The 27,341-nt window shown below is 36.4% G+C and overlaps 1 protein-coding gene across 7 annotated transcripts in view; it reads right to left on the reverse strand.

Annotated features, from left to right (window-relative positions):
- Positions 1-27,341, reverse strand: part of TBC1D5 (TBC1 domain family member 5) — a 560,004-nt gene that overhangs the window by 73,755 nt on the left and 458,908 nt on the right. For all 7 annotated transcript variants that reach the window (XM_047737636.1, XM_047737648.1, XM_047737657.1 and 4 more), the window contains one exon: positions 11,617-11,702. In XM_047737636.1, coding sequence (XP_047593592.1) covers positions 11,617-11,702 — 86 coding nt within the window. The remainder of the gene's footprint in view (positions 1-11,616; positions 11,703-27,341) is intronic.

Consider the following 27,341-nt stretch of genomic DNA (forward strand, 5'->3'; position numbering starts at 1 on the left):
AACTGAGATGGGTGTTTATAAAATGGAGTAGAACAGTGGGGAGTTTTTAAAACTATGCTGAAAGAGGAATGGCTTAAGAAAAGCTGGGAAACAAGTCTTACAATATCATGAGAGTTGCCATGGGGGAAAGCAGTCCTTTATGGCATGGCTTTAAAAAACGAAATGAGTGGGGCACCTGGGTGGCTCAGTCAGTTAAGCCTCTGCCTTCAGCTCATGTCATATCTCACAGTCCTGGGATTGAGCCCCATATCGGGCTCCCTGCTCAGTGGGGAGTCTTCTCCCTCTGCCTCTGCTGCTCTCCCTGCTTGTTCTCTCTCTCTGCGTTGTCAAATAAACAAACAACAAATCTCAAAAAACAAAACCAAAATGAGTTACAAAACTTACAGAAAACAGTTCAAAAAGAAATCCTTTCTAATGATTTAACATGCTCTATTTAAAATAGTAAGTGCTCCAATTCTGGAACTAAATAAAAAGATGGGAAAATCACCCTCAGACACACAGGCTTCCTCGTCCTGGCCTGGGTGAGAGACAGGCTTAGATGAAAGGCCCTTTCCAGCTCTAAGTGTTTATGACCTGCAGGTGCCAAAGGGCTTCTGCCATCACATTCATTATACTGTTGAAATGACAGGGCGGAATGAGAGGCCTTAAGGAATGTTGACCGAACGAACTTAGGGGCCTGTTTGCCATGCCTCTTTAAATCCACCTTTCATTTCTACTCTGTTCTCTTTGCCCCTCCTTCTTCCTCCATGTTTATCGTCCTTCTGTTTTCCTCTATTTTTCTTCCCACTCCCTTTTTTTGTATCATAGTCTCCTTTTCTTTCAGTTTCTCATCTCATTCTACCTATACTTTTTTTTCCCCCACCATAAAACCATGGAACTTACTTTAAAATTATTAAGTGTAAAGAGTAGTTAGAAAAAGTAATTATAAATACATGATTCAATTTTTGGATAGAAACTATATTCCCTTTACATCTCTGTTACTTTGCTAGAAATCTACATTATTGACCTTCCCTCAATGGATTATCATTCACTTTTATTTCTTTCATGTTTATGGTCATTGATATTTTCTTTGGAAATTCAGAACAGTTGACAGGGTTGCAACACAGTAGTTTTCAAGATGATTCTAACACTTGAGCTAACATTTATGATATACCTCTGCTTAGAAATTCTGTGAGCCGAAGGCTTCAAGTTCTATCGAATGAATTGGTTTCAGCCTTTCCTAATTCTTTATCTTTAAAATTGAGAATAGCAAATTTGCTTCAGTGCAGACATCTATATGTAATTCTAAATGTTTGCCATATTGTGAGGTTTCTATTATCTTAGAAAACAAACTATCCACATCTCAAGAAACTTCAGGTTTCACAGGTCTTTATTAAAACAAAATGATAGGGCGCCTGGGTGGCTCAGTGGGTTGGGCCGCTGCCTTCAGCTCAGGTCATGATCTCAGGGTCCTGGGATCGAGTCCCGCATCGGGCTCTCTGCTCAGGGAGAAGCCTGCTTCCCTCTCTCTCCCTCTCTGCCTGCCTCTCCGTCTACTTGGGATCTCTCTCTGTCAAATAAATAAATAAAAAAATAAAAAATCTTTAAAAAAAAAAAAAACAGATTCACCCTGTTTAAAAAAAAAAAAAATAAAACAAAATGATAAAAGTTCATTTGTTATTACTTATTCCTTAGGAGTCATAGGTAACATTCACTCCTTTCAGCTATAAAGGCTATGATTATTTTGCATGTGGCAGATAAATATTTGTTAATGTGATACGAAGCAAAAGGAGTGTAGTACTTGCTAGGGATAAAAAGGGTGGCACAATATGTGTTTGGATATAAGCTGAACTGTGGGGCCTACCTAAATGGGTCCGAACACAATTCATAGTATTTGTTAAACTAGTACAAAAAATAATAAGGAATTATGTATTAGTTGCAGTGTATAAAAATCATTAAACTTCCCAAGATTTACCTATAGAAATAAATATTGAGGTTTCTGTTCCTATAGTTTTCAATTCTACCATTTTCAACTAATTTACTTCCTGACCCAGTGTATCTGAAGGATATAAATTTCTCCCATCAGTAACCATGATTCACAAAATCAAAGTCTTTAGAGGGTCAGGGATTCTCTGGCCTAGGGAAATGCATCAGAATGAAAGAGGATATAATTCTGAGATGCCCTCATGTTGGGGAGTTCTGTCCTCTTCACCTCTCTTCCCACATTTTGAGAATCATTAAATATCTTCATAATTAAAATCACAAGCAGCTTTTGAGAGTTTGAGGCAGGATGTATGGAGTCAATAAAGATAAAGAAATGTGTGAGTCCATGGAAAAGTCCAAGGAAACACTTACATTAAAAAAATACAGGCATAGAAGGGAATGGGTTAGATGCAGAAAAAGTTTTTTTTCTCTTAATCAAAAAAATATATAAGACCTATATACTAAAAACTATGAAACACTGAGAGATTTGGAAGACATAACTAAATGAGGTGATCCATGGTCATGGAGAAGAAAATTCAGTAATATTACAGTATAGATTCTTTCCAAACTGATCTGTAGATTCAATGTAATCCCAGTCAAAATCCCAGTAATTTTTTATCAAAATTGACAAGTTTATTCTAAAATTTATATGGGAACGCAAAGGCCTTAGAATAGCCAAAAGAATGAGGAAGAGTAAAGCTGGAGGACACAGACTACTTAAAATCAAGACTTGCTATTAAAGTACATGAATAAGTGATGACGGTTATTAAACAAAGAATAGAACATACAGAAAGAGACATACATACATATGGTCAACTGACTTTCAACCAAGGATCCGGTTCAACTCACTGGGGAAAGGAAAGACTAAACAGATGGCACTGAGCAGCTGGTTATCTACAAAGAAAAAGATGGACCTAATCTCTACCTCACTCCAAACACAAAAATTAATTTGAGGTGGACCACAGATTTAATACAAATACTAGAACCACAGAGCTTTTAGAAGAATACAGAATATCTGTGAGACTCTACAGTAAAGGCTTAACTCAACAGGCCTGGGCTGCCCGAATCCCGCTCATTCCAAAGCTGTTTTGGACAGGCCCTTGACCGACAACTGGGATAACCTCTAGCCCTTGGAAAGTCCTGCCTGGTAAGATTGTCTTCGTAGAGCTGGGGGCTTGGGCCACACCAAACAGTTCCTGCTTACAGTGGATTTATGGTTAAAGTCTGTTTTTATTCAACCTGGGTCCTGTGCCACTCTATATCAGTCTGACCTCTGAGGGGACTGGTGACTGAGTAGCTGATGTTAGTCACACTGTTCTTTCATGCCTACATGACTGACCCCTAATAAAAACTGTTGGGGGATACCAAAGCTTGGGTGAATTTCCCTAGATGGCAACACTTACCATGTGTTGTCATACATTGCTCCTGGGAGATTTAAGCACTGCACTGGGACAGGGCAATGACAAACTTATACCTGGTTTTTCCTAGACTCCAACCCTTTTTCCTTCCTGATTTTAATCTGTATCCTTTGGCAATAATACACTGTACCCATGAGTATAACAGCTTTCTGGAGTGCTGCAAGTCCTTCTAGGGAGTCACTGAAACTCAGGGAGGTCTTGGGGACCATCAAAAATGGAGACTAAAGGAAGGCAAAAGTTTCTTAGATAGGAAACAAAATGTACTAGCCATAAAAGAAGAAACTGATTCATAAACTTTAGTGAAATAAAACTTTTCTGGCCATCAAAAGACATCATTAAGAAAATGAATAGATAAGCCACACACTGGGGAATAATATTTGCAGTACATATATCTGACAATATATAAAGAATTCCTAAAATTAAAAAAAAAACAAATAACCCATAAAATAGGTAAAAAACTTGAAACAACAGTTTTTAAAAGAAGATATACAAATCATTGATAAGTTATGAAAAGATGCTCAACATCACTAGTCATCAGAAAATGCAAATTAACCACAATATGATACCATTTTCAAACCAACTGGGAATGAATAAAACAAAAAAGACTGATAATAGCAGATGTTGGCAAAGATGCACAACTACAGACATTATACAAGGATGTACAAGGATACAAGCCATTGGAACCCCCATATATTCCTGATGGGAGTAGGAAAAGGTTAGTTACTTTTAAGGGTTTGGTAGTTTCTTATAAAGTTAAACACCTATCCTACAGAGCAACGGAATTTCTAAATGTTTACCTATAAGAAAGAAAACCATATATCCATGAACAACAACAGCAACGACAAACAACATCCAAACACCTGTACAAGAATGCCCATAGCAGCCTTATTCCTAATACTCTGAATCTCGAGCTAACCCAGTATCTCTCAACAAGAGAATAAACGACTTGTAGTATATTCCTATAATGGAAAGCGACTCAACAATCCAAAGGAAGGAACTATCGCTACAAGCAATACGGATGGGCTGTAAATGCGTCATGCCGAGTGAAAAAAGCTAGACGCCCAAGAGCGCGCGCTGTGTGGTTCCATTTATGTGAAGCCCATGAAAGGGTAAAACCAATATTTGGTAACAGGAATCAGAAAGGGGTGAAAGGTTGCAACTGACTGTGAGGGGACCCCAGGGAACTCTCAGGTGAAAGAAATGTTCACACCAGGTATATCATTTCTGATGGCGGTCACATGGGGATGCGCAACGGCCAAAACTCATCAGGTGGAACACTTCCGGTCTGTGTTCGGGTAAAACAGGACGCGTAAATTAAAAAAGAAAAGGAGAAAGATCTGTTTGCTCTGGACTAGGTAGGAGATAGTATTGCCAGTTTACCTAAATTGGTTGGGAATTAACAACTCTCTCTGATATAAGAGAGCACTTTCAGACATGGATGTGTTCACAGCACAAGTTATCTGAGCACACAAATATCACAAAGTTACATTTAGACAGAAATCAGGGTGCTCTGAAATTCTCATTAGCCAATGAACTACTAATACTGGTAACCATGGACTTCTTGGGTTCACGGCTTGGGGAATATTATTAGCAATTATTTCTTTATGATTTTTTAGCAAGAAAATAGTACTGAGCAATTACAGCCATTATATAAGTAAATAGAATAAAGCCGAATTAAAAAAAAATTGTTGATCATATTAAATGGAAATTGTCCAGGGGAATTTTATAATGACTTTTAGGTATTCAAAACAGTATTTGTTTACTCAGTTATTAAACTAAATATTTGGAACCACTATGAACAGTTCCAGGTACTGTGCTAGGAATGTGAAGATTCTAAGATGCAGATCCTGACATCAGTGTGAGTTATTCTACAACTGAAGGTAAAAAGCATTTATTTTATTAATATTTGAATTTGTTCTCTGTGCCAGATACTGAAGAAACAGCAGTGAATGAGGTAGATATGGTTGCTGTCCTCACGAAGCTCATCATATTCTAAGACAAGATTGCTGGAAGGATCCTTGGGCTTCTTGGGACTCTGCACTTTCTCAGAACATCTAGTTAGGCCAGGCCCAGAGAGGAGTCCTCTGAAGGGCTGAGATCATGCTCCCATGAAGAGATGCAGAATTATTAGCTACCAGGCATTCTGGGGTAAGAATGGACTGGATGCCATCACTCTCTAGGCATGGGAAGCCCAGCTGAAGAATATGGGATATATCTTAAGAGCTCAGGGTACCCTCCTTATTAGAATCTTCCTACCCTGGAGCCTGGCTTCCTGTTAGATCTCATGCAGGGTTCCCAACAAGAGGCCTTCTGCAGAGGGCCTACCTACCAGGACTGTAATTCTGGAATCTTTCATCACTGATATGAATTGTTTAAACTATGCTCTGACAGGGGGTGAGGGGCAGAGAAAAGCTGGAGTAGTTAGCACAGAGAATGTTCCTGTTGATCAGGTGAGTCAAGAGATCAGGAACTGAGCTTGGTACCTTTGGTCTTTAAAATGTTGGTGATACGAAATTGCTTCAGCAAGTTAAGAGGCCTTCAGTGTGGAGCCTATGAAAAGGCACCACTAGATAGAGTGACGCATGCTCTTGAGGCACTACTGCCATCTTGGGTGCCACCATTTCATCCCCTCTGCAGAGCAGAGAGAATTAAACATTTTGAGAAATCATGTTGTGTCATTTTCAAAACAGAAAATCCATGAACATTCTGGAATAAAGGAGGTATGTGATTCTACTCTTAATGTAAGCAACTGCAGTATTTAAAAACTATGAAATTCTGTTCCATGCCTACTCAACTGGGCATTTTAGTAGTTACAGATTCCTAAATAAATTGATAGGTCCTTCTGAAGACTGGTCACAAATTAGATGTACTTATTTTTTTTATAGCAGCAATTTCTGGTTATTTAAGGACAAAACTGGAACGAGATTTGAGTGTTAAATTGTCGTTCTGAGCTTAAAAGTTGAATGAATAAGAAAATGTCAATTCCCATTTTTAAAAAGAAATTTGCAAGTTAGTAAAATCAGAGCACAGTGAATATTATCCACACACGTAATGGAAAATCTACCACTAAAATACCTAGGCACTTGCTTTTAAAGACTTAATTATAGCAATCCATGGTAAAGCAGAGACGAGAAATCAGGCTTCTTGATTTCTAGAGATATTCTTATCCATGAAATCACATGTCATCTTTGCATCCTCGTCCCTTATTTGGATAAGCAACACAAATAGAAGTCCACTGCCATAGATATAGCAGGTATTAGTTCCCTGCTTTTCAGGTGTCTGCCTGTCTCCTGTCTGTTTTCTATTTATTGATTACTTCTGTGGGTTCCTGCATGCATATGCCCCCCCCCCATCATTCCCACTCCCTCTCTTGCTGCTTCATGACAGCCCCAAAGCATTAACTCTTTAAGAGCCTCTAAACAGCTAAGAAAGTAGTTGCAAGGTTAATTATGGCTGAAGAGCTCAGCCAGATAAAAGCCAGATAAAAGACCCAGATAAGATCTTGGGTCTTAAATAAGGAAATGAGGACTTTACCAGTGGTTTCACAGCTACAGTGGTTTTTGATCATGGATAAGCAAACCTCCAGGGAATTATCTGGTGGTTATAAAGAACTGAAAGAATTCTTCAGCAAGATTATCAAGTTTGGGGCACCTGGATGGCTCAGTCGGTTAGGTATCTGCCTTCTGCTCAGGTCATGATCTGGGGTCCTGGGATTGAGCCCCACAGCAGGCTCCCTGCTCAGTGGGGAGTCTGCTTCTCCCTCTATCCTTCCCTCCTGCTTGTTATCTCCCTCTCAAATAAATAAATAAAATCTTTAAAAAAAAGGTTATCAAGTTTGTCTTAGTTTATACTTCAATTGGTGACTAAGGGTATTCATGTACCTTCACCAGTGCTATCTTACTCATTCACTCACTCACTCACTCATTCATTCATTCATTCTAAATCACTTTCTTGAGGTATAACTGACATACAAACAGCTGTCCATATTTAATGTGTACAACCTGATGAGTATGGAGATAAGTAAACACATGTAAAACCATCACATCTATGCCATTATCATATCACCTCCAAAAGTTTTCACTCTCCCTCTTTACTATTATTGCTCATTGTTTTACTTTTTGTGATAAAAACACTTAAAATAAGATCTACCCTCTTAGCAAATTTTTAATATATATTAATTAATATATTATTATTACCTATGGGCACTATACAGTAGATCTCTGGGACTAATTCCTCTCTGGCTCATTTATTTTTAATTTTCTAATATGAAAGGTGAAAATGATACTTCATTGGTATTTTAATTTGCATTTCTATGACTAATTATGAGTTTGACTAGCCTTTTAAATGTTTATTTGCGGGGTGCCTGGGTGGCTCAGTGGGTTAAAGCCCCTGCCTTTGGCTCAGGTCATGATCCAGAGTCCTGGGATCAAGCCCCGCATCGGGCTCTCTGCTTGGCAGGGAGCCTGCTTCCACCTCTCTGCCTGCCTCTCTGCCTACTTGTGATCTCTATCTGTCAAATAAATAAATAAAATCTTAAAAAAAATAAATGTTTATTTGCTGTTTGAAATTCTTTTAGTAGTGCCTACTGTATTCTAGACACTATGTTAGGTGCTGGGGTATAACAGTTAACAAGACAAAATGTACAGTTTACATTTCAGTGCAAGAAACAAACTATAAAAATAATAAAAAACCCCAATCATTTTTTTAACCACTTCAGGTAATAAGAATTGCTATAAAACACAAAAACAAAAATAACAACAAAGTAAAGAGACAGAGTATAGGGTCCATTATTTTAGATAGGGTAGTCAAAGAGAGGTTCTCTGAAGAGATATTTGAACACAGAGTAATGTGCCATGTGGATCCTTGAGGAAGAATCCAGGCACAGAGCACAAAGCAAGCTCAAAGCTCCGGAAGTGGGAACATGTTTGTTTGCTTGAGGAATAGTAAGCAGGCCAGTGTGGCTGGAGTTCAGTGAGAAAGAGGAAGAATGGTGGTAGTAAATGGGGTTGGAAAGATTGGAGGCCAGATCACGAAGGGCTTACCCTGCAGGTCATTAATTGAATGGTTCTGGGTAGTAAAGTGATAGGATCTGACTTACATATATCCGGCTGCTATATGGAAAAGATCTATAAAGAAGTGAGAAAGTAAAAAGATCAGTTAAGAGACTAGTGGTGACTTGGTATTAGGAGTATAGAGGGAAAGGTGATTTCTTTCAGGATATATTTTGAAGAGGATTTGCTGATGGTCTTGATGTGTGATGTAAGAGAGAACAATTCAAGGGCAATTCTAAGGTTTGATCAACTGGATTGGCTATTTATTGTAATAGCAAAACACAGGGGAATAACAGTTTGAGGAGGTACAATCAAGAGTCTAGTTTGGAAAGTATTAAATTCAAGATACATGTGAGACATCCCAGAGGAAATACTGAGTAAACAGTAGAACACAAGAGTCTGGAGTTGAAAGGAAGAGGTCTTATTAAAGATGTAAATTAAGGACCCTTCAGTCATAAATGGTATTTAAAGCCATGAACCTGGACTGAGATCATCTAGGGAATGAGTACAGTGAAGAAAGGAAGTCTGGGGGGTGTTCTAAAATTTATAAGCAGAAAAGGAGGATCCAACAGAGCACGGCATGAGATGGAATGGCCAATGAGATAGGATCTCATGTCTCTTACTGAACTGCACAAGTTCTGTATACATTAATGATACTAGTTTGTCAGTTACTTACACTACATAAATTTTTCCAATTTTCCAACTGGAAAAAACTTGCTTTTTGAATCAGTTTATTTTATTTTTGACATATCTACTTAAAAATAGTTGTGTAGTAAAATGTACCATTCCCTTTGTGATTTTTCCCCTTATTTTTAAGGTTAAAAAGTCTTCTAATAACCAGAGATCAGACAGACACCTGCATTTTATTTCTACTTTTGCTTGAGTGTACTTTGATTCAGTTGGAATTTATTTTGGTGTATGATAATGTTATAAGTTGATATTCTTTCAAAAGATTTGTCAGGTTTCCCAACATCATTTACTAACTCTCTCACTGGTCTGTGATATGTTTTCACATATACCTTTCATTTGGTTCAATTTGGTTCAGTTCTTCACATATACCTTTCATTTGGTTCAGTCTGAAAGTACAACAGAGCTGGTGAAAAACCTTCCTTCCAATCATCACAATGATACTATGTATAAGAATTTCAATGTGTGTATAAGGAACTGCTAAAACAGAACCAACGTTTTGAGAAGAAAAATGCAAAGACAGAAGCCTAAATAGAAGAAAGATAAAATATGAAGGGTAGAAAGGAAAGGGTATAACCCATTTCCTTTTTTGAAAAAAAAAAAAAAAAAAGAAAAGTAGACATTGAAAAATGTAAAAAGATAACATGTATACACACTTTTTTTGTTGAGTAACTTCCCCAGGCCAGCCATTATCCTCAGTGCTCTCAAGTGGTAAGACAACGTGCCAGCTGTCAAAGGCTTAGATTTTGGTGGGGAAATTGGGGAGTCAGATGACACACATAAAGGAAGTCTGTAACTTCAGTGAGTAATGAACACTATGAAAGTAAGACTGGGCAATGAGGTAGAGAGTGAGCAGAAGAGAAAAAAACAAGAGGAAGGTCCAAGGGGCCTCTGTGAGGTGACCTTTGGGCTGAGCTCTAAATCATGCAGAAGAAAGAAAAGAGGGAAAGAAGAGTGCTCCAGGAACAGGGAGGAGCAAGTGCAAGCGTAAGTTAAGAGAAGGGGACAGTGGAAGGAGTGAAGGTCGCAGAGATAGAAAATGGACCCAGGAAGAACATGTCAACACTTCAAGTAGCCTTTGGAGGCATTTATGTTGGGGTGTGACAGACTCTGTTGTCAACTGAGAGTTATTTGGCTGTTACGTGAAAACTAAAATGGTGGTGGAGTTGGGGAGAATAGGGGAGTGAAGAAGGGATTCTAGCTAGAAAGATCTCGTATAAAGAAAGTACCTAAAAATACTGTGTCCTTTTAAACATACTTAAACTAAATATTTGACATGATAGAGTAGAATAGAAATACAAGTGTCTACACTGTAAGATTCCTGAGGGCAGGAGTTTTATCTGGTTTGTTCACTCAGCAAAGAAAATCTTGCATGCATGCAATAAAAATTTGTTCAATTAAATGAACAGAGTGACTAAGGAGAAGATCCTTTCATTAGTGAAACAAGAATCTGATGAAATGAACAAACCAAAGAGCTTCAGAGAAGCCTCATTGGCCATAGAGCTGGTGTCACAATGACACAGCACATTAAAATGTGATGGATTTCCATCAAGGATGGGTCACTTAAAATAATATTACACTAAAACAGGGTTCAAGACACAAGTTTAAATTTAGCCACTCTCTTGTAAACTTCTCACCCTCCAGACTACAAGTTTCGATGTGGCAAGAATTAGGACTTCTTTTTAACTCTCCAAGTAAGAGCAGAACACATAGTATGTGTGTACTCCATAAATGTATATTTAGGCTGCTGGAATCCTACTGAAGAAAAGCTAGCATACAGGCAAAATGCTTAAGGAAAAAAAATTCGGACAACTTGGCAGCATTTATCATTACTAACATTTTAGTCTTCCAGCGTAAACTTTGAAATTACATTCTAATTTGAGATGGTTCTGGTTTGACAAGTTAACTCTTGAGACATCTGAGTACAGTATTATGAAAGAACAAAACTGCTCATCAACCCCTTATGCCAATGTTAATTTCTTTTAAAAGTAGAATTTTAATGTTTTTTTATTCCTACAGTGACCCTTAAAATTTCTATGTATATAATCACAAATGCACACACAAGATGCATTTATAAGCTTATTGTGTAGTTCTAAAGACAGTTGGGAAACCTAATTTTAATTTTGTTACTGAAATAATTTAAAAATATATTATAGAACTGCCTCTTTTCAATCAACAGCAAGGATCTAGAAAGACATTATACAAGTAGGCACAATTTATTCAGGTTTATTAGTGTTAGAAAAATGAAGTTGTCTAACTTCAAATTATAACAAATACTCTACTTTTTCTTCTTACCACTCACTGACAGCAATGTATGCATTTTTTCATGCCTTAAAAAAACTCAGATATTTTATTTAGTAGAGATGTCATTGCATTCATTAACCACCGATATGCTAAAATCCATAAATTTATTGTCAGCAAATGTGCAAAAATTCCTGACCATCTCAGAGAACATCTTTGTGGCTCATAACTTTCATCATTCAAGAAAGAGGACTTACCGGCTTTTATTCATGAGGTCTGCGCCACGTGCTTTGTAATAATCTAAATTTGGATGGAACTGGTAAGTCACTGGTCTTGGATTTCTCTATAGAAAAGAAAAATTTTAATGTAAAAAGCTATTTAAATTACACATTAACACATACAAGGACAAAAACAATTGTTTTTATATTCTTTCAGAAAAAAATACATATAATAATGAAGTTCAATAATTAGTGTGCTTGGGTTTTGCTTTCATAGTTGAAGTTTTACCTTAAATGATCTTAGTCCTGATTAAACAATGAAATTATTTTTTATCTTTTACTTTTACCTGTCTCAAAATTTACATAGATTTATTCCTGTCATTAGATTTTTTTTCCCCAAGTACACTTAATACTACAGAGTGTTGTATTAGTTTCAGGTGTACAATATAATGATTCAACAATTCTATATTCTATATAAATTCACGTTTCCAAGTGCTTAAGATAAGTGTATATTCTATATTCTATATAGACTATAGAATATAATTCTATATTCTATATAAATTCACATTTCCAAGTGCTCAAGATAAGTGATTTATTTCTGATCATTTTGATTGCTTTTAATATGACTTTCCAAAATACAGTAAAATCAAATTCTGACAAAACTGAAAAATTACACGAGATGTAACACAAGCACAGTCTACCCTTAAGGCCTGAGAGATACGAAGTGTTAAGAAACTGCATTTTGGAAGGAGAGTAAAAATCCCTGTCAGTTTTGGATAACCAGAATGCCAAATATGCCCACTAGATGGCACACCGAGTCCTTCTCCAAAAATGAATCTGTTATTTTAGAATTGAGTAGTTCTTTTAAAGTTAGAAATTTCTATGTCATCTATTCTTATATACGAGTTTAATCAGCACCCAGGTAGTGAAAATATTAGCAGGGTGCCATCACATGCAAAAGCAAACTGACCAACGCACATAAAAACAGCAATATGCTGGCCTTTCTTGCATTTGATACTTATTCATAAACACCATAGAAATGTCCTGAGATCATGAGGTCAGGGTCTCTATCTAGTATGTTATTATCACTTACTGTGTCTACTATTTAAATGTGTCACGTACCTCATAGGCAAATAAAAATTAAGCCAATTCTACTTTATAAAAGTATGTATGTTAATATCACAGCTTAAACGAATACCACCTCTAAAAATGTTAAACTACATACATTTTTCATTAAAAAGTTTTACGAAACTTATATATAAATGTGTTCCAGTGTTTACCTGAACTTATAATTCAAATTAATAACTAGGACTTTGAATTAGAGCACGCCCTGTTCTTTGAGAGATCTATCTAGACATAGAAAGGCTGCATTTTATCTTCATAGAAAATTACCAATATGCTTTGATATCAATCCTTGGAGCCATAATAATCCCAAGGCACTGATATACTTGTATGTATGCAGGGGGTATATAATTGCTAAGGTTAAATAGTTTGAAATTCATCAAGCTAACAAGCTGCATCTTAATGGCCATGATGGACCTTTTCTTTTTCTGCTGAAAAGAGAATATTTACACAGCTCAACCCTTTCATATCTCTTCCAAGTCAGCCCTAATCATCTGACAAAAATGACAATCCCTTGATTTAGCTCCAGCTACTACTCCTCTGGTTTGGTATTCAACACAGTTCTACAATAATCAAATCTGAATGGCCTTGATGAAGATAACCGATGCTTCCATGACTACCGTACTATTAAGTCTAACAGTGCAACTTTTCTCTCTCTAGGAATTACACGGGTTTCCTCGTGGTAGCTGATGACAACCTGGACCCGAGTAGAATGGGAAAATAAAATAGAAGTGAAAGCCACTGGCAGTCTGCCAGCCCGTTCATGATTTATTTAAAAAATTAACTTCCGCAGGACTATCATTCGTGACTAATTTTGCTCTTTATTCTCACTACCTGGAAATACATTTTGTTTTTGCTAATATTTAAAAGGCTTTTCTTCAGATTCCCAACAAACTAATAAAAGATTATGTTACTTTTTGCTAGAAAACAATGAAATAAGGGATTGCATGGGGCAATTTCTTGAAACATCTTTATAAAGAAATGGCAAGCAATTCAAGACACGAAGTGCTGATCTATCTAAGCACTTAAACCCATTATTAGGAATAATGATCTAACTTGAACATATGAATGAGGCTCAAGTATTGCTTTCACAGAGACCGATTTAAATTCCTAGGAGATTTACTAGTATCAAAGGGAGAGGCAGTTTAAAGTATCGCTCTATTGGGATAAAAAAAAAAATCAAAAGATGATGTTGGAAAAACAGCATTTGAAATGTAAGAAAATAAAATCAGAGGTTAAAGTTGAAAGTTATTCAATAGGATTTTCTGAGAAGATGATGCTATTACTAAAACATAACTATGTACACATAGAGATGATCTAGACTAGCACTGTCCAACTGAAATATGACATGGGTCACAAACGCAAGCTTTAAATGTGATTTAAAATTTTCTAGCAAGCACATTAAAAAAAAGAGAAACAAGTTTAATTAAATATAATATTTTGATTCAGTATATCTAAAATTTGTTACTGTAACATGTAATCAATATAAAATTCCTTGAGATATTTTACATTCTTCCTTTTGTACAGTCTTTGAAATCCACTGCATATATTACACCTACAGCACATTTCACTTTGGATCAGCCACACTTCGAGTGCTCCACAGCCACATGTGGCTTGTGGCTACTGTAATAGACAGCACAGAACTAAATGTCTGACATGTACATAAACCAATGCATGGCTGTAAAAACAACATGTATAGACATGAACAATAAAAGGGCGGATATACTTTGATACGTTAAGATTCAGTCCTAACAGCTCATTTGCCTATAATTCTCTTTTACCTAAGTTAGTTTTCTGAATAGGGTTTTAAGAAGTCAAGAATTTTTAACAATGTCCATTCACGCAGCTATGTACTAAAATGATAACAATGGTTTCCTTAGGGGCATGAGATTAAATGAGTATAATTCTAATTTAACACAACTGAAATATTTTAAAAGTAAAGAGATACTTGCTTTTCTTATTTAAAAGGATTTTTATCCTAATAAAATTTTCATAGAAATTTAACAGTTCTGATTTTTAATTTTGAAAGATCTGGAATTTCCTCTAAAATATGAGCCAGTAGAATTCTACATATATAAAACAATGTAATGTAAGAGAGACCAGACTCCATGATAGCTGTAATTTTTCATCATGTAGGACAGGGATATCAACAGTTTTAATAGTATGTCTTTGCACGGACTGGAATGATTACTAATTATTTTAAATCCATTTTTACACAGATAGGATTTTGACTAATAGAAGCTTTTCCAAACCAATGTGCACTAAAAACATAAACCAAAACAAACCTCTTGTTTTGGTGAATTTTTCTTTGGAAGAAAGACAACAAAATGGTGATCGTAACTGACACTGGTCTGTGTACAGAGAAATACTAATTTTATTCCACGATGTGGGAAGTCTATATAATTATACATGAAGATGCAGAAATTATAGATTCAGTTCACCCTGAGTTTACCATGCCTCTCCTAGACCAACCCAGATGGACTCGAGATACATCTTCTATAAGCTTGCAGCTAAATACCAGTACCAGTCACCAAATTCTTCTCTGTTAACAAGCCTTTAGAGCTTTTCTTAAAGCTTTCTCTTCAATATTTTATTTTATTTCAATATAAAGAGAATGTTGAAAATCCCACCCATGGCATAGACAGGCTGGATTTTTGGGAGGCATCTTAAAGCCTTGTGGACAAAATGACTTCCAGAAGCAGAAACAAGCATCCTAGAAGGAAGCATATGGGAAAACCAAACCAATCCAAACCCAACCCATGCTGTGTTTCTGAATTTCCCAAAATGCTTTTGTTAATTTGGCATGATGACAAATCAGTTTTTAAACAGTACTTAAATGACAGCGATCACTCTAAAGGATAAAAGTGACTGAAACCTATTTAACCTCTCCACAGCAATTTACGTTCTATACTTCTAAGGTCTCTGTTAGATATTAGAAAGCCACTCCTTAATGTAACTGCAGGTAAAAAAAAAAACAAACACCCTCTCCCTTACGGAGTATGACTTCTGATGGTGGTCACCTCCCCTCTGCTCTCCTCTATATGGAGATCATAGATCAGCATATCACCTCCCGCCCCCGAACCCCTTACCTGCATCGTAATATTTCAGTATTTTAAGCTCACTTTGTGTGCTAATATACAAAAATTTAAATGTTAACACACACTAAGTACAACTAACTGTAAGATACTATAGGAATAATTCACTGCAATATGGTACGTGGCAGTTTTCCTTGTTCTTAGCCTGGGGATATCAAACTCATCCAACAAAGGTCATTACAAATAGTACTTTCTAGATTGATCCCTTAACTAAACTTACCCTCACTTGAAGATGACTATCTCCTTTTGAACTGTTATATAGAGAGCACAGAAGGAAAAGAGTCTGAAGTATTCATCCTGCTTGGAACAACACAATGTGTTTCAAAGGGCTGGCTATTTACAAACACATGCAGAACTGAGAGGAGCAAAAGAAAAGCAATTCCCTGTGACTCCACTGAGCCCTTCTCTAATTTATGAATGTACCAGGAAGAGTTAAAGTTATATGTTAAAAACAAAGGGACTAGGGGAAACATCAGTCATCTGCTGCTGGCAGGCGAGGTAAGGGATCAGGAGTTGGTGAGGGTCCCTGCTCCACCCACCACTAGCTGAGCCCTTGTGCCCTGTCAGTTACACCCCTAGCTCTAGTTTCCTCATTGAAAACTTGTGATAAGGAGCATGAGGTGCGCAGTATGGTGCCGGGCACTTGATAAAAACTCAATGAAACGGAAGCTATGATTATCTCCTGATAACACTGACAAACAGGCATTTGTGAGCAAAGCTGATAGTCTGTCAGCTTAAAATCCATGATAAACTATATGTAGAGAAAATAATGCTTTTGAAGAACATATATAAATTTAGAGTAGATATTTATCGACCATTACATTTTTTTAAAAGCAAAAACACATATTTAGGAAAATATTTCATATATACTGGATCTTCTCTGTGGGGAGAAAGACTGTTTTACTCCTAGGAATAGAGTCCATGTATTTTTATAAATTTTAAAAACCTGTAAAACCATATTAATGCACATTTGCTTGCCAGCTTATGAGGTTATATTAATAAAAGCGATTTCCTGCAATATGTCCAATTATCACTTTTATAGTTTATTGATCACAATTTTACCTTAAACTGATAAAGTTCTTGTAGCACTTGTTTAACAGAAAAGATTGTTTATAATATAATGCATGTTTGGCATGAAGAAAAGAAAATATTTGACAAACGAAGAATTGCTTAGTTTTCATTTCCCTATTATCTTGCTACCAACTCTTAATTTTTCGCATGCCAGATTAGAAAAGGGGAAAAAATAAGGCTCAGAAGGAGAAGCAGCACTGTAAAAATATGTCGAACATTTCTCTTTGATGAAAAATGAGACTCTTATTTTAGTGAATATGTTATTGCCTCAATGCTGGGGGAAAAGCAACCGTCATTAGAAAAACGAATTGCTCAGCTGTTTATAAGCAAAAAGCTCTAGGGGAATTTCTTAGGACCCCAAAGGCAAAGCATTACGGGGTTATGCAAACATATGTTGCAGGTGTTTTAGGGGAGACAGGTGGGCAAACCTCCGCCACGGAAGAGGAGTGAGTTTAATACGCTGTAAGTGAAACGAGAGAACCCACATGCATCCAAGTGTGGGGGTGCCATGATGCCAGTGAGCTGGGGCTGTAGAGCAAAAACTCGCCCTAAAATTATCTTGTTAGTGCCAAGCAAACAGAATTCTTTCCTTCTTGTAGTTTTATAGAAAACAAACACTGCCAACTACTTTTTTTTTTTTTTAACTAAAGGTATTTTAAACCTGGAACAAAGAACAGCCTGAAATAGCGATAATTATCCAAAAAAAGATAAGGATGAAGTATTGTTGCCTTTATTTAAACAAATATTCCTAAGGAGACAGTTTGTTGTAATACCCCCTCTTTGGTTCACTAGGCAACATTAGATTTATCATAATTCTCCTAAAGCCTAAGATATTTCTATATTAAAATGCTAATTTTGTCTTTTCTTTTGCCTGTAATTAAAGCTGGGGAAATTTGTGATCTGATATTCACTGATTGCTAGAGGGTCCACAAAGGTCTCACTATTTTTGTTTCTTATTGCCACATACTGCCCTCTTCATTAAAATTAGATAGAGTAACATAGTGGATCAAAAAGGCAGACATTATAATCCTAAATGCTCACAAAATTCCCATTTAAGAAAAAAATATATAAAAATAAAGTAAGTGGTATTAGCTGGATATTGCTGTCAAACCTAGACTTGTTATCTTATTTCCTTGCTCGTCATTTATCTGAGAGTCCATTTTCATTTTATATTACTTGTTGAGACAATACTCATTTTACTACACATAACTATAAAGATTATTTATTTATTTGACAGACAGAAATCACAAGTAGGCAGAGAGGCAGGCAGAGAGGCTCCCTGCTGAGCAGAGAGCCCGATGCGGGGCTCGATCCCAGGACCCTGGGATCATGACCTGAGCCGAAGGCAGCAGCTTTAACCCACTGAGCCACCCAGGCGCCCCACTACACATAACTATAAAAATAGTATATTGAGCTATGCCTTCTGTATTTAAACCATTTTTCCTTTATTCTTTAAAACAACCCATACCATGAATTAAATGTCAAATTCTTAGTATAAACTAAACTCACAAAAAAACAGATTTGGAAAAATAAATCTAGTTTGATTGTTGTGCAATATTACAAATCCAAAATGTAGATACAATGCATTCATCGAGTTAACATAGAGAAAAAAATAAATCTTTGTAACAAGGTTGCAAATTAGAGTACTATTCCAGTACCAGTATTGAAATGACCTCTGGTTTATATACTAATAATTCTGATGTATTTTGATGTGACATATATATATATATGTATATAGAATACGAGGCATTAAGAATCTTAGTGCAATTGACAGAAATATTTAGGCAATTATACTCTATGCATCTGCAGATTAAAACTTAAAGAGAAAATTTAAAAGCCCTTAAAAAAGTTAAAAAAAAAAAGGAAGCAAAAAATCATTAATTGGATAAAGACACAGACAAAACCTCTGAACCCATGCCAGCCTCATTTTACATACTGAATAAGCCCAATTCCCTAAAGTGACATCCCCATCTATACCCTGGCAAGCCGAGATCTCAGATGGCAGAGAAGCATTTTAAACCACCTGTGCGTTATGCTCGACTGTAGCTTCACACAATAAATAGACACCAAAAGAGAAATAAATTTTTTTCCTTTTTTAAAATATATTTACATTTTTTAATTTAGCATGTAGGAAGATGCCAGATTAACATGCCCCCCAATACACACCCACACACACCCACCCACCCACCCACCCACACACACACACACGCAAAGTTGTTTAGGTCTACATGTTTTCTCTGTTACTAATACTGGGCCTCAAAACATTCCTTTTGGTTAGCTCTTTTCAGTAGTACTGAACTCTTCACCTTTTTCCCCTCCTTAAATGTGAGCAGGATGGGGGAGAAATGTTACTTGAGTGGTTTAAAGAAATATGGAAACCCGTTTGTCTTTGCCCAAGAGTGGCCCCAATCTTCAATGATACAAAGGAAAAAGGAAAGAGGCATTCTCAAAAAATATTCCTAATATTTCAATTTGGGACTTCAAGCTAAAATCTTTGATATGAAAATTATCATTGTAAATTTTTATGTTTAAAATGTTAAAATAAGTATAAACAATGTATCATCAAAATAGAAGCAATTCAAAACTGGGCTTTTGAATCCCAAAGAACAAGCCTAGGTGACCCTATGGGAACGAGAACCCTGGTTTGAGAAATGTTGCTCCCATCTTCTTTTCTCTATCTTCTTCCCTTTCATTACCTGCTTTGCAATTGCCAAGAGAACAAAAGCTAAAATCCTGCACACTGAGGCCTGGTAAAAGGAAGACTCGCACAGCCACAATTCTCATGCAGTTTGGGGAGTAATTTCAGTGATAAAATTTCTAGAAATTAAATTCATTTATTATATAAATCCACTCTTACAAAAGTCATTCACTTATACTATATTTTTTTATGCTTTCTAACATAACAATGAAGTATCAGTAATGAACTTTAAAATGTCTATATGAAGAAGGAAATCAGAAAACAACCAGAAATAACAGATTAGTTATGTGTTCCTGAGTGAGACCAATCTCTACTTAAGAAAGTGTGTCAAATTAGGCCACTTAAAAAGTCCCTATAGATGGACTCTTGCCTTTCTTATTTTGTTCAAGATTTCATGTATCATAAAAAAAGAAAACCAGATGCAGGTACGAATTTCTCTTAAGAGTAGATAGTGTCATAAAACATTCTCTTTTTTAACCAGTAACTCTGGATACAGGTCAGTCTTAAAACCACAGCCCCTTCAAATATCCAGTGATACCTGGCATGTCAACTGCACGCCGCTCACAGGACAGTCTATGCTTGGGGTTCTGATCTCTTTTGTGCCGTGGACTGCTCTGCTTTCTGGTGATGACTTTGGGCTCCTTTTCAGAATAATATTTTCAAATGTATAAAATAAAATAAATAGGGTTACAAAGCAAACCAATTATGCTGAAATGCTATAATCAAAATATTGAACAAATTTATAACATAGTGAAATGTACTTTTATATTAATGTATTAAATAAGATATAGTGACTGGTCTAATCATTTCTATAATTTAGAAGTAGCAATGAATGTAAATGGTATTTCAAGATATCTTCATCAACTGTAATGTGATATAGAATATCTGTGATTGCTATTAGTGAAAATGTCTGAGGTGCTGTCAATACTATTGCAGTTTGTTATCTTCATCCCTCCTTGAAGGAAATACTAAATTTTCGTAAGAGCTTAGTGAAGATAAAGATGTACATTTTTCCCATCTAAGTTCTCAGAACTCCCTGAATTCCACTCACAGACCATTTGGGAGCTTTTCTCAGAAACTTGAAAGTGGCTATGGATAACAGCTTTCATCTAGGGACGCAGAGTCCTATGGATACCACTGGATTAGTTTATTAATCTTTTTACTGCAGAGATGTGGGCAGAGGTAATAGTCAGATATAAAACAACCACAACAGCAGGGGCAGCTCTGGACAGCTCCTGCTGTGCCAGGCTTTAATCCTTCAGATGCTGCATTTCCTTAACTACTGACATCAAAGTACTTCAATATCTTAACAACTGGTATACCTGTAGCACCAGAGGAGTGCCAGACGTGGAGAGAAACAGCATTTAGGAGTAGGGATCTTTAGAAGTACAGGTTTGCCCTGGGTAGCATCCTGTACCTTATCTGCATGAATGAGAAATGAGGTTACATGGGGGGTGAGGGTGAGGATGATGGGGAAGTGCTCCATGACAGAGAAGCAAGCTGTCTACTTCTGGAGAGACCACTCATTCTGGGCTAACTTCTCTGATTTCCCTACTGGTGTGGAACAACTGATGGCATCCAGATTTGTAGAGGGATGCTTCATAACTGGGGTTGTCCATTCACCACTTTTTTTGGAGGTAGCTGATGTTTCTTTTAGTCTATAGTCAGTCAAATGCTCTAAGAAAATAACTCTTTTAAGAGGTAATTCTTTCCAAAGAATCAAATCAATTAGCTGGGGTCCAAGATCCCCCTGGTTGGAACTTTGAATCAGTGAGATGAAATAGAGCTGGATACTTTGTAGTGATTCAGCAAGTAGAATGAGAAGGGCTTAAGTAATCATCCCATCTAGGTTATAAGGAATCTTTGGAGGCCATTTCTTCTCCAGTAGTTATTCTCTGTGGAAGTACAGAGCTCTTATTTCCTGGAAGACCGCACTGAGAATGCCCTCAAGAGAGATGACTTACTTATTAGATGAAAGGGGGAAAAAGTACAGAAAAGCAAAGTATAATTCTTTCAATGTATTTTTTTTTTTTTACAGAAATAGTTTGCAGAAATTGATGAGATGATCTTAAAATTTATACGGGAATGCAAGTGACTCAGAATAGCTAAAATTATCTTGAAAAAGACAGAGTACATGGACTCATAATTTCTGATTTCAAAACTTATTACAAAGCTATAGGAATCAAGATAGTGTGGTACTACCACTAAGAACAGACATATAGATCAATGGAATACAAGTGAGACTCCAGAAATAAACCCTCACATTTATGATTAGCTAACTTTGGAAAAGGGATATGACAATTCCAGAGGCGATAGATTAGTCTTTTCCAAAAATACAACTGGATATCCATGTGCAAAATAATAAATATGTACCCTTACCATACATCACACACAGAATTGATTCAAAGTAGATCACAGACCTAAATGTAAGAGCTAAAACTATCAAACTCTTAGAAGAAAACACTGGAGTAAAAATTCCTTGTGATCTTGGGCTAGGCAATGATTTCTTAGCAATGACACCAAAGCTCTAAGTGATAAAAGAGAAGATTGATAAGTTGGACTTCACCAACATTAAAAACATTTGTTTTAAAGGATACCATTCAGAGAGTGAAAAGACACACAGATGAGAGAAAATACCTGCAAATCAGGTATCAGGTAAGAGTCTTCTAACAAGAATATATACAGAACTCTTAAAACTCAATAATAAAATGACAACACAATTAAAAATGGGCATTTTTAGAGACATTAGGGACATTACAGACATTTCTCTAAAGAATATGTACAAATGGCCCATAAACACATGAAACTATGTTTAACGATGTAGTCCGAAGTAACTATGTAGTCTGAAGAGGAATGTAAATCAAAACTAAAATGAGGTACCATTTGATACCCATTAGAATGGATATAATAAAAAAGAAAGAAATAACAAGTGTTGGCAAGGATGTGGAGAATATGGGTCCTAATGCATTTTTGGGGGAATGTAAAATGGTGTAACCACTTTGCAAAACAGTTTGGCAGCTCCTTAAAAGGCTGAATGTACAGTTACCATATGACCAAGGAATTCCACTGCTAGGTATATATCCAGGAGAAATAAGAATATGTCCACAAAAAAATTTGCATAGGAAGTGTTCACAGCAGCACTACTCATAGTAACTACAGAGTGGACACAACCCAAGTGTCTACTGATGTCCAGCTGATGAATGGATAAACAGAATGTGGTATATCCATAATAGAATATTATTTGGTGATAAAAATAAACTATTGATACAAGCTACAGCATGGATAGACCTCAAAAACATTATGCTAAATTAAAGAAGCCAGTCACCAAAGACATACCCTACTGTATGATTCCATTTACACAAAATATCCAGAATAGGCAAAGCCATAGGAACAGAAATTAGATCAATTGTTGCCCATGGTAGGATGGGGGGAGGGGAAGAAAAGTGGAGAATGACCACTAGTGGGTACAAAGGTTCTTTTGGGTATGATGAAAATGTTCTAAAATTAGATTATGATGATGGCTGTACCTGTCTGTAAATACTATTAAAAACCAGCCGGTTGTATGCTTTAATGAGTGGATTTTTTATTCGATGTAAATTATATCTTAATTTAGTGTTAAAATCAAGAAACATGATATATGCTGGTAAATGAATACACATACACATACGTTTTTCTTTTCTTTTTTCTAGAAGGAGAAAAGAACTGATGCAGGCAGAGGAGGACTAGATAGAGAATTTGTTTTTTACTTTGTATTTTTTCATACTTTTGTAATTTCCTTAACATGTGCCATATTACTACACTCCCATCTGCCTATTGATGGAAGTTATTTCTACAATGAGTTTATGTACCAGGACCATTCTGATTTCTTCTTTATACTTTTCTGCACTACATGAAAAATAAAACTTATCTCTTTAATGCTACTTAGAATAAAAGATAAAAAGTCTTTTGTATCTTTCTCAGTTTAGTTTTTGCACTCATATCACACATATCATAGATTAAATAAGTATGCAGAACACTTTACAATTTTGGCTGAAGCTGTCAGTCTTTTCCCAAAAGTCTATCATACAGCGTTATGCTTACTTTTTTTTTTTTTTTTTAAAGATTTTATTTATTTAGTGAATCATTTTGACCTCTAGTAGGACTGGTTCTTTCCATACAAGCCTTTGAAGATCTGGGAATTCAGATGAGACTGACACTCGAAGGTTATCTAGAAGCCTTAAATGGCACCAACTATGGCATTTAAGTACAAACTAACACACATACACACATGTAATCTTACAGATCTGGCAGTAACTCCTTGTAAACATACCCTTAATTTCAATCCTTCCCGTCCAATCCTTTTTATACTCATCTTTTCGCTATCACCTCTCTGCATAAGAACTCCTAAACCTCCATCTCTGGTATCAACATTTCAGATGGCCTTTCAGACAGAAACTTAGACCCAGGACATAAAAATCGAGGCTGAGCAAGTTCTATCATTCTGCTTTCTCCATGACTCCTGTGGCAAGACCATTCTGCTGTATGACCATGACCCTCCCTGTAGTTTAGACATGTCTTAATTTTTGCTTTGACTATTCCAAGTCTCTAATCTCATTCTTCAGTGATCCATACGTATAATGTCACCAAAATCACCTTTCAAAAATTTAGGCCTGCCTGTCTTTCATTTTTTTTAATTACCTTTCTCAGATTCTGAATCAGGTCTCGAATGCAAACTGAATAAAGTTCTAATTTCTTAGCATGATATTCAAGGACTTTCATGATCTGGGCCCTAAAATACTTCTTATATTACCCCCTATATTGCCCTACATTTCACTCACAACTAACTATGGACATTCCCCATATCTCTAGACTTTAGGTAAGCTGTTCCCTCAGGACAGACTTGTCTACTCACTATTCTCTTTTTAAAATCCTTATTCTCAGTTCCAATACTACCTCCTACATGAAGCCTTTTATGAATTTCCTCCTTACTCCAATAACTCCATTCTAACAGCTTGCTAATTTTAAGTTAATTCTGCATGTATTTCATCTTGTCTTACATTGTAGTTAGTTGTATACATGTCTACCTTCCATGTAGAGTATAAGCTCACTGAGGGCTGAGCCTCTGTCCAGATCACCAACTGCAGAGGCAGTCTCTGCCTCCAGCAAAGTGTCTAGTACACAGTATGTGCTCAATGATTGTTTAAGAACTAGATAAACCAAAGAGTTTGCCAGAGTCTGGCTTTTAAAGAAATAGTTGCAGAGGTGATATGATACTATACATAGAAAACCTTAAAGACTCCATCAAAAGCTACTAGAACTGACAAATGAATTCAGTAAGGTCGCAGGATACAAAAACTACAGAAATCTGTTGCATTTCTATACATCAATAATGAAGCAGCAGGAAGAAAAATTAAGAAAACAATCCCTCTTAACAAGTGTACCAAAAAGAATAAACTAGGAATAAACACAGCCAAGGAGATGAAAACTATAAAACACTGATGAAAGAAATTGAAGATGATACAAATGGAAAGATATTCCATGCTCATGACTTGGGAGAACAGATACAGTTAAAATATCGATACTGCCCAAAGCAATCTACAGATTTAATGCAATCTCTATCAAAACACCAACAGCATTTTTCATAGAACTAGAAAAATAATCCTAAAATTCGCATGGAACCACAGAAGACCCTGAATAGCCAAAGCAATCTTGAAAAAGAACAAAACAGGAGGTACCACAACCCTAGATTTCAAGATCTACTACAAAGTTATACAATCAAAACAGTATGGTATCGGCACAAAAACAGACACATAGATAAACAGAACAGGATTGAGAGCCCAGAAATAAATCCACAATTACATGGTCAATTAATCTACAACAAAGCATCAAGAATATCCAATGGGAAAAAGACAGTCTTTTCAACAAATGGTGCTGGGAAAACTGGACAGCCACATGCAGAAGAATGAAACCAGACCACTTTCTTACAGCACACACAAAAGTAAACTCAAAATGGATTAAGGGCCTAAATATAAGACCCGAAACTACAAATATCCTAGAAAAGAGCACAGGTAGTAATTTCTCTGACATTGACCACAGCAACATTTTTCATGCTACGTCTCGTGAGGCAAGAGAAATAAAAGCAAAACTTAACTATCGGGACTAAAAAAACAAAACAAAACAATAACAACAACAAAACAACTTCTGCACAGCAAAGGAAACAGTCAACAAAACGAAAAGATAACTTACTGGATGGGAGAAGATATTTGCAAGTGATATATCCAATAAGGGGTTAGTATTCAAAATATGCACAAGAACCTCTACGACTCAACACCAAAAACCCCAGAAATAAAAAATGGGCAGAAGATGACAAGAACTGACATTTCTCCAATGAAGACATCCAGATGGCCAACAGACACATGAAATGATGTTCAATATCACTCACCATCAGGGAAATGTAAATCAAAACCACAATGAGGTTATTACCTCACATCCGTCAGAATGGCCAAAATCAATAATACAAGAAATAGCAAGTGTTGGCGAGAACATGGAGTAAAGGAAACCCTCAAGCACTGTTGGTGGGAATGCAAAATGGTGCAGCTACTGTGGAAAAGAGTATGGAGGTTCCTCAAAAAATTAAAATAGAATTATCACGTGATCCAGTAATTCGACTACTGGGTATTCACCCAAAAAATAAGAAAACCATGATTAAAAAAGATAAATGCATTCCTATGTTTACTGCAGCATTATTTAAAATAGCCAAATTACGGAAGCAGCTCTAGTGTCCACTGATAGATGAGTGGATAAAGAATATGTGGTGTATGTACAATGGAATACTACTCAGCGATAAAAAAGAATGAAATCTTGCCATTTGTAACAACATGAATTGATCCAGAGAATAGAATGCTAAATGAAATAAGAGAGAGGAAGACAGATACCATATGATTTCACTCATACGTGGAAATTAAGAACAAAACAAAGAAAAAAAAGAGACAAAAACACTCTTAACTATAGAGAACAAACTGGTGGTTGCTAGAGGGAAGGTGGGGGGGATGGGTGAAACAGGTGAAGGGGATAAAGAGTACTTTTAATCCTGATGAGCACTGAGTAATGCACAGAACTGTCAAATCACTAACACTGTATGTTAATTATACTGAACTTAGAGGAAAAGAAGAAAGAGTTGCAGAGAATTGCTGTGAAAAATGATTTGACCTGCAGGTATGCATGAATTAATGACAGAGGAGAAGGCATTTCTTAAATGCCCACACGAGTCCTTTCCTTGTGTGAGAGCTGAGGCCAAAGACGCTACCATTATGCCCATTTTGGAAAGAAACTCCAACAAGGCTAATCGGCAATGAGTGTTACCTCATAACTGCTCTCAGAGTTTATCCAAATGAACAGAATCCTAACTCAGCGTATCCAGTTATGCACTACTACCATGTTCCCAATTCAGATAACAAAAAGAGCAGTCCAGTGAACAGTCATGGAAGCAGCCTGTTCTAACAGAAAAAAATCAGGAAGCAGGAGCACACAGGGGTTGGCCACGACTCTCTGACTACCCTTTTGATGGGTTATCTCACAGAGGAGCAGCTAGTGGAGTGGATATGGATGGCACTTTGCTTTAGAAAGTAGACCAGAAATTTCACTCACTTTTCTCAATTGAGTCGAACTTTTTGTGGGGAATAGGTTGTTTGACTTTTGTTTTGTTTTTGCGGCCTGTATCTTCATATGTCTGGGTCTTCATATGAGTTTTGGTAGGAAATAGTGTGAAGCTGGAAGTCACCTTAAAACCAACAAGTGCC

The sequence above is a fragment of the Lutra lutra genome, chromosome 1 (assembly GCF_902655055.1).
Source record: "Lutra lutra chromosome 1, mLutLut1.2, whole genome shotgun sequence".
In the NCBI taxonomy this organism is placed as follows: Eukaryota; Metazoa; Chordata; class Mammalia; order Carnivora; family Mustelidae; genus Lutra; species Lutra lutra.